Raw genomic sequence first — 8,221 nt, 5'->3', positions numbered from 1 at the left:
GTATAAGGTGATTACAAAAAGGACCAAGTTTCTTTGCTGCCCAGGGTAAGAGGGGAAGGAAACAACGTTAAAATACATTCCCAACCTCGCTATCTGGAGCTGCTGAAATCACTGGGACAACCTGGGGGCTCATTTTAGGGGGCGGGGCCAAGACCCGAGCAATGGAGCGACCCTTTGTTGCATCCTAGCAACGCGCCCCTCCCTCCCCTAGGTTGGCCCCGTCCCTCGCGGCTGAGGCTCTTGCCTCTCTGTGGTGCGGAGTGCTAGCAAGGCTTTGCGCGCGCTCATTCCGGTGCTTTTCAGCTCTGGTTTTCCCGCGGTGGAAGCCGCTCAAGGGAGAGCCAGGGCAGGGGGAGGGACAGCGAGGAGACATTTAAGAGAGAAAATTTTCAATATTTGGTAATTTGTATGTTTAAGGATTATCCAAAGGTCTGGGAAGAGAGGACTGGCGGGTGGGAAAACCACTTTTGTATAAGTTCCAGAAGGAAGACAAAAGACCAGTTGAGGACCCAGCAAGAGCCGGCTGAGGAGTGGAGATGCTGGACACCATCTTCCCTTGCCTGCAGGGCGCGGGCAAGAATGTGTTGCCCACACTGCCCTTGCTGAGCCAGGAGGGTAAGCGACTTGAAGTGGGGGCCCTGGGGCTAAACCTTTATCTGCTGGTTGGGGACCAAGTGGAAGACCTTCTCTATCCCCTAAAGTGGCCATGTCACCTTGGCCATGTCACCGGCTCAGGCCGGATGCCCAAAAACAATTGTAGTGACTGCCGTAATAAGGGACAGGGGCCAGTTAAGGCTTTTGATTGAATAAGACACTGTCTAGACAGCACTTAGCTCCAGGACTAGGGCAAAGTAAATGCTCAATAAATGTTAGCTTATAACATTACCACCCCACACCCGCTCCTCAAAGTTCATGCAAAAATACAGCTACTTTTGTTGTTGCCCTTGATATCTTGGGATTGTATTAAGGAAGTGAGCTGATCATAAGAAGAGCTGGGTGTTAGCATGAGGACCTAGCAGCTTTTCATAGAAAACGTACTAGGCTTGGTTGAAAGCATAGTTTCTCAGAAGAGTCACCCCAAAGCGACACTGAGATCATTCTGTAAGAGATAGGAGCCCTTGGGAAGAAAGGTGCTCCAGCAATGGAATTTGGGGTTACTATCAGTTCATTGTAACTTAGTGATGTTGGCTAGGCTTGAACCAAATCATTTGAGGAGACAAATAGATGAGTAGATACGTCTTCTTACTCTTTCCTCTGCTTCACTCCTATTTTTCCCTGTTAAAATAATTCTAAAAGAAGCATTAAATACTATGGTTTCAAAAATATTTGCCATATTTATAAATTTATAGATAATTTATTCACTCAATTGTTTATTTTTAAAATATATATATATATATTTGTATTGATTTCAGAGAGGAAGGGAAAGGGAGAGTAGAAATATCAATGATGAGAACCACATGGGCTGCCTCCTACCCGCCCCCTACTGGGGATCGAGCCCTTCAGTTCACAGACTGATGTTCTAGCCACTGAGCCAAACCAGCTAGGGCAGTGGTTCTCAACCTGTGGGTTGCGACCCCTTTGGGGGTCGAACGACCCTTTCACAGGGGTCACCTAAGACCATCGGAAAACACAGAGAGGAAGGGAGAGAGATAGTTAGAAACATCGATGAGAGAGAAACATCGATTAGCTGCCTCCTGCACATCTCCTACTGGGGATGTGCCCGCAACCCAGGTACATGCCCTTGACTGGAATCGAACCTGGGACCTTTCAGTCCGCAGGCCAACGCTCTATCCACTGAGCCAAACCGGTTTCGGCTCAAGTAATTTTTATAACATACTATGTGCTGGGTACTAGAGAACTGCTGATGAACAGAAACCTTGGAATTCATAATCTACTGGAGAAAGATGCATGTTAATCAAATATTCACAGAAATAAAAATATAAATTTATACTCAGCAAGTGGTAACCAGTGTCAGAGATGACAGGAGTCAGAGAGGTCATAATTAAACATGCCCATTGAGTTTGTTGACAAGGAGGCCATTTGTGACTTCAGCAAGAGCTTTATTGGTTGAATGACAGAAGCAAAAGTCAAATGACTACTTATTAACTTTCACGAATGCCCCGCCCAAATTTCGGCAAAACACATAAATTAACTTTTCATCATTGTATGTATGAAGTCCTGCTGCTTCTGTATGTTTCACCCGTTTATTGTTATGCAATTATAGTACTTAGGAGGACAGAGGTGAACTGGTGAAACTATTGGTGACTACACAGCTAGGAATCCATGCAGCCCACTGACCTTTCCACTGCATTAGGCTCTGGGAACATGGTTTTTGTTCAAATTGCTCAGTAATAATTTATTCTGTTTGCATGCCAGTATTTTAATTGAAGATGATCCTTTATAAAGTCAAGGAACTTTTAATTGTTGATATTAATGTCCATTTAAAGCATACTAGTATATGTTATTCTGTAATTTACACAGTGGCATTAGGAAAGTTGAGAACCACTGTTATAGAGTAAAGCAACAAGGGTGGACTGAAATATCAGTCAAGTCTTTTCACTAGGGTTTGGTTGCAGGCGATAGTGTTTCTCCTGAGCCTAATCAAATCATTTCCCTTTGGTGTAGATTGTTTTCCTGAAATTTGAGCTGCATATCAGGAGTCTAGGTGAAAGACTTAACAGTTTTGACCTAATAACATTAAAAAAAAATTTTTATTGATTTCAGAGAGGAAGGGAGAGGGAGAGAGAGAGATAGAAACATCAATGATGAGAGAGAATCATCCATCAGCTGTCTCTTGCATGCCCCGCCCCGGGGATCAAGCTGGCAACTGGGCTTGTGCCCTGACTGGGAATCAAAAGGTGACCTCCTGATTCATAGGTTGATGCCCAACCACTGATTCGTGCTGGCCGGCTTGACCTAATAACTTTGAAAGGCCTCTATGAGACTGGATATGAAGATTCTGTATTATTAATGAATTGATGTTTTTGGTCATGATATTTTTAATTTAGTGTACAGTTGGGACTGGGTGAAAGACCTTACTTCTTAGAAGCTGGCAGTAGACTTCTTTTGTCTATGGGTGGGGGGAGGAGTGGGGAAAACAATAGTATGGGAAGAATAAAGGAAATACCTAATTATAGTATACTGTGTATCCATGATGCAGATCGAAGGCGGCATCTTGACATATTGGGACGGCACCTTTGGCTTTATTCCTGTGTTACAGAATGGTATAAGAATGAATGTTCACATGAATCAGATGGCACAGAGTCGACACTCAATTGTTTGTTGAATGGGTCAATAAGAAAAGGGTAGATTGTACTGGGTTAATTTTATCACGTCAATAGAAATATGTGACAGAGTTCCCTTCATTCTGGAAAGATTTTCTTTAAAATTTCATTATACTTATTATATTTCTAATTACATTTTTGGAACTTTAAAGGGTTAGTTACCTGGAAAATTAATTTTGGGAAATAACCTTGTTTTCTGTCAATTTGAAATTAATTGGGAATCATGGTTATTTGATCTGCATTTAATATTTACATTTTTTTTATTAGCACTAAGGTACTACCACATGGGTACTTAAATAAATTATTTTTGGTTTCTTTTGAATTACAGATGTCTCTACTATTTGGGAGCATGTATCAGAATTTGTGGAATGGCAGCTATCCCTACACAAGGTAGGAGTCCAAAGAATCTTTCCACCTTAGTCCCATGTAATTTTGCTGGGAGCAGGATAGCAGACTTTAGAGCCACTTAGTTTAACTTTTGGTCTTGTGATTTTATGATGCTCACACTTGGGACTTGTGAATATTTGAAAGTTCTGCTCTTCTAGGATACACAGTATATCACTAATCAGCCTGTGTGTGTGGAGAGCAACTAAATGAATTCTGCTTATCTGTGATCTGATAGTTCCTGGCTTAGATCTAGAAGGATATAATAATGCTTCGTGTCTTTCCTCCTCATAGGGATTGGATTTTAATTGCAATATAAGAAGACAGGGACTGAACTCAACTTGCTAAAAATGAGAAACTTTTCTCAGGGCTGGACTAATTCTTCCTGACAGATATTTGGGGAGTTTGGAGGGAGCTTCGAGATTGTGGAACTTTTATACCCTATGTGACAGCCCTTGGGCTGAATTCATCCTTCAACCTAATTTTGTTTGGTCTAATAATTTGAATTAGTCATTGCCACTTACAATTGGGAGAGTGTATATAAAATTTTGGATTTTTTTTTTCTCAAAAAATCAGATTTAACAATACCAGTTTTTCATTTGTGTGTGTGACAGTTGGCTGGAGCTGGCTATGGGCTTTCCCCTTTCGATGGGGCATGCTCTGTCTGTCCACCACATTCTCTGACTGCATAACTTCACTCACTCACTTGCATCTTGTCTTGGCTCCTGAGTTTGTAAACCTCGAAGTATGATATTTCCAGAGAGACAGAGACCTAGTTTAAGAACCAGAGGTTGCCACACTGCACCATATGCCTTGGGCACTGGGTTGTCTGATTTTAAGGATGGGATATAACATTTCAAAGAAGGGACGGGAAAGCAGAAATTCTCAGGATCCCTTAAATTCTCTCCTTCCAATGACAAATGATTAAAATTTAAAATGTCCCACAGTTTAGGACAAGAATAATCTTAGATATACTAGTAGATTAAGAGCAGTTGTAGCACATGCAAGTTTTCTTAGTCCTCACAGCCTCTGAATGATAAGGAGATGAGGGATCTGATGTCAGAAAGGCATCATGGGTTGATGTATTACATTTTATACTAAACTTATTTAAAGACATAGAGTCATAAAATGCTGTAGCTGTAAAGGATTGTAGGATCATTGAATTTTTAAGGGCTAAGGTTAATTCTATTCATTTTTTAAAGTAACAATACTATAGATTATATTTCTTCACTCCTTCAGTAAATTGTTGCTATGTTTTTTCCTTTTTTTTTTTTTCAGGGTGTTCAGATTCCAGGACTTGGAACTTTCACTTTCATGAGACAAAAATTTGATGTGGGAAACAAGTTTATTCTGTTTGAGAGGCCCGTATTTATCATGGCGAAGAAGTTAGTAGAGCTCCATGGACTAAAACAAAACAAAGAATATACTCCTGGTAAATATATTTAATATTTAAGATTTTTCCAGAGGGTGACTAACCTGGGGATGAAAATGAAAGGGCAAAAATGTGGTCAGGTGGGGTTCACTTTTCACATGGTCCTTTTGGCAGAGGGGAGGGGCTAAGGTAGAAACATAATTTCTAGTCTTCCTGCAGGCCCTTATATTTTTTTATTTTTTATTTTTTTTATTAATCCTCACCGAGGATATTTTTCCATTGATTTTTATGGGGAGTGGAAGGCAGGGGAAGAGACAGAGAGGAACATCAATGTGAGGAAGACACATCAATTGGTTGCCTCCTACACGTGCCCCAGACCAAGGCTGGATGGAGCCTGCAACTGAGGTACATGCCCTTGACTGGAATTGAACCCGGGACCTTTCAGTCCGTGGGCCAACACTCTAGCCACTGAGCCAAACTGGCTGGGGCCCGCAGGCCCTTTTAAGTAGCTTAAGAGGCAGGCTTGAGAAGACCTGATGTGACATCAAAGCAAATCTTTACAAAAGCCACATTTGTGCTGTACAGACTTTATTCATATTTCAGACCCTAAGAAATTCTAGGTGCTTTTAAAGTAGAGAAAGTTAGGTAGGGTCTCTGTTCGGGAGAATTACAGTCAGTATAGGTTGTGAAAAAGATCAGTAATTGTGTCTATCATATACATAATCAAAATTATTAAAATTCAAAAGTTAGAAGGATATTAATTCCATAAAGAGTTAATATAGTGGGCTCTCTCTGGAGTATGCCGGTTCTTCTCTTCTCTCTCAGATGTGCATCTTTACTTTTCTCTCCTAAACTCTAAGGGTCCCTGCAAGACTTGCACCTGGGGGAGCAATGGGCAGCGGCACCTTGTCCCAAGCTAGCCCCCTGGACCTGTCTTTAAGGCTCCCTTTTCTCTGACTTCTCAGTGAGCCAACAGTAGTCGATCCTGGGCTCACTTCTCTCACTGTGACCTTCACTTCCCAGTGAGCCAACCAACAGTAGCCCTGCCTTGGCTCACTTCTTTAACTTGTCTAGAGAGTCAGAGCCGAGCACCACCTAGGCCCTCTCCTGTTGCTTCTTCTACCCTAAGCCCTTTGTTTCACTGTCCCCAGCTTTATTAAACATATTCTCAACATCACCTGGGAAAAAAAAGAGTTAATGAATACCTTGTATACTTCTCACATCCTAAAGTCTCCTTCCCTTCCTCCTTCCCTCCCTTCCTCCTTCCCTCCCTCCTTCCCTCCCTCCTTTTTTCCCTCCTTCCTCCCTCTCTTCCTCCTTTCCTTCCTTCCTTCCTTCCTTTCTCTCTTTCTTCCATTCTTTCTTCCTTCTGCTAATATTTACTGAGGGCCAACTATGTGTCAGGCCTGGTTCCAGGTGCTTGAGATTAGTGGTAAACAAGACAGACATGATGCCTGTCCCAGAATGCTTGCTTACATGCCAGCTTCAGGGGGTGGGCTTTGTGACACTGGCCCTGGTCACTTAGAGACCTTTGGGGGTCTCTCCCTGATTTCTGGATCTATTTCTTTTGACCTTTCTTATGATCCCCTCTGCATCAGATTCATATACAGATGAAGAGAGACAGTCTACCTGCAGCGTCAGCAGGTGAAACACTGAAACTTAACTTTATGTTAAGTTTCCTGAAAAATTTCAGAGTAACTTTCCACCAAAAAATTATATATTGAAAAAATACAAACTATACTTAGAATTCATTATGCACATATTCAGTATGATGTTTGACAGACTTTTCAGCCATTTTTACCTACAGTTTTATGACAGAAGAAATATCCTAATTCATCAGAAGCCTACAAAATGAAAATAAAAATAAAGTCTCCTCCCCACCCCCCAAAAACCTGTGTCTTAGAATTGGAGTTTATTTTCTGTCTTATCTTGTAATGCAGTCCACAAAAGTAGTTTAGGTCTATAATTATTTTCACAAGGTTGAGGAAATTTCAGAATTAAATATATATGACTGAATTAGTTCATAAGAACAATTCTGTCCGCAGTTTATCTTTTGGGTTATGATTCTTCATCATTAATTAGCTGGGTTTCTAATAAAACATTATTGATTCTTAAGGATGATTAATACATGGTCAATGCTTTGAGTAACTCAGAATCTAGCATTGGAGATGGATATATAAGCAAATAATGCAAAATAGTTACTAGTAAGTGCTACAAAAGCAGTGTTGATCAGAACTGGATCTGATGCTAGGATTGGCTAACTCTGCTTGGGAAGGTTTAGGAAGATGACATGTGAGGGAGGTCTTAAAGGATGACAGGACTTTACTGATAGAGAAGCTGTGGAAGATATTTCAGGAACAATATGGACAATTCAAGAATAAAAGGAAAAGTGAATCCTGTTAAGGGTGCCTGTGTGACCAGGGCAAATGATTGTGGAAGCAAGTGGAGGGAGGTAAAACAAAAGTGGTCGCTAGGGTTCAAATTGTGAGGGGCCCTAAATGGTGTGATAAGGACTTTGGAATTCATCCTGTAGGCACCGAGTAGCCATTGAAAGTGTTTGAGCAGGGGATTTTCTGTACTGGTCCAGTTGTTAGTTTAAGAAGATGGATCTTTTAATTAATAGTTCAGTAAAATATGGTAAAAGCCTGAGTGAAGGCAGTGGCAGTCAAGGGGAAGATGAGGGAATCTATTCACGAGACATTTCAGGTATGGAACTGATGGGATTTGGTTACAGATTGGAGTATTGGGTAGTAAGAGAAAGGAAGGTATTTAAGATGACTCAGATTTCTTGGAGAATAGATTAATATTCATGCCATTAACTGCCATAGGGAGTGAAGGAGAAAAGGCAGATAGTGGTGGCAAGTATAATACTGAGTTTGCTTTTGGACATGTTGAAATTGAGATTTTTGTAGGGATATTTAGGTAGAAATGATTCCCGAGTTCAGGAGAGGGGTGGAGACTAGAGATCAACATTTGGATAAGTTTACCCAGGAGAGAATATAAAGAAGAGGAGATAGCAAAGGACAAAATCCTGTAAAGTAGACAAACCCCCATCTTATAAGAAATAGAAGAGGAAAAAAGCCAGCAAAGGAGACCCAGAAAGAGGAAACTGGAGAATCAAGAATGGCACCATGGATACTAGAAAAGAGAGGGCTTGGTTAACAGATGTTAAAGAGAGGTC

General features: G+C 41.1%; 1 protein-coding gene across 1 annotated transcript in view; it reads left to right on the top strand.

Moving 5' to 3' along the window:
* Positions 1-368: 368 nt before the first annotated feature.
* Positions 369-8,221, top strand: part of CCDC81 (coiled-coil domain containing 81) — a 33,406-nt gene continuing 25,553 nt past the window's right edge. Inside the window, exons 1-3 of the mRNA XM_006755874.2 lie at positions 369-615; positions 3,613-3,674; positions 4,947-5,100. Coding sequence (XP_006755937.1) covers positions 537-615; positions 3,613-3,674; positions 4,947-5,100 — 295 coding nt within the window. The 5' untranslated portion in view covers positions 369-536. The remainder of the gene's footprint in view (positions 616-3,612; positions 3,675-4,946; positions 5,101-8,221) is intronic.

Source organism: Myotis davidii, unplaced genomic scaffold, assembly GCF_000327345.1.
Source record: "Myotis davidii unplaced genomic scaffold, ASM32734v1 scaffold430, whole genome shotgun sequence".
NCBI lineage: Eukaryota > Metazoa > Chordata > Mammalia > Chiroptera > Vespertilionidae > Myotis > Myotis davidii.
This window is presented reverse-complemented; position numbering and strand designations above follow the sequence as displayed.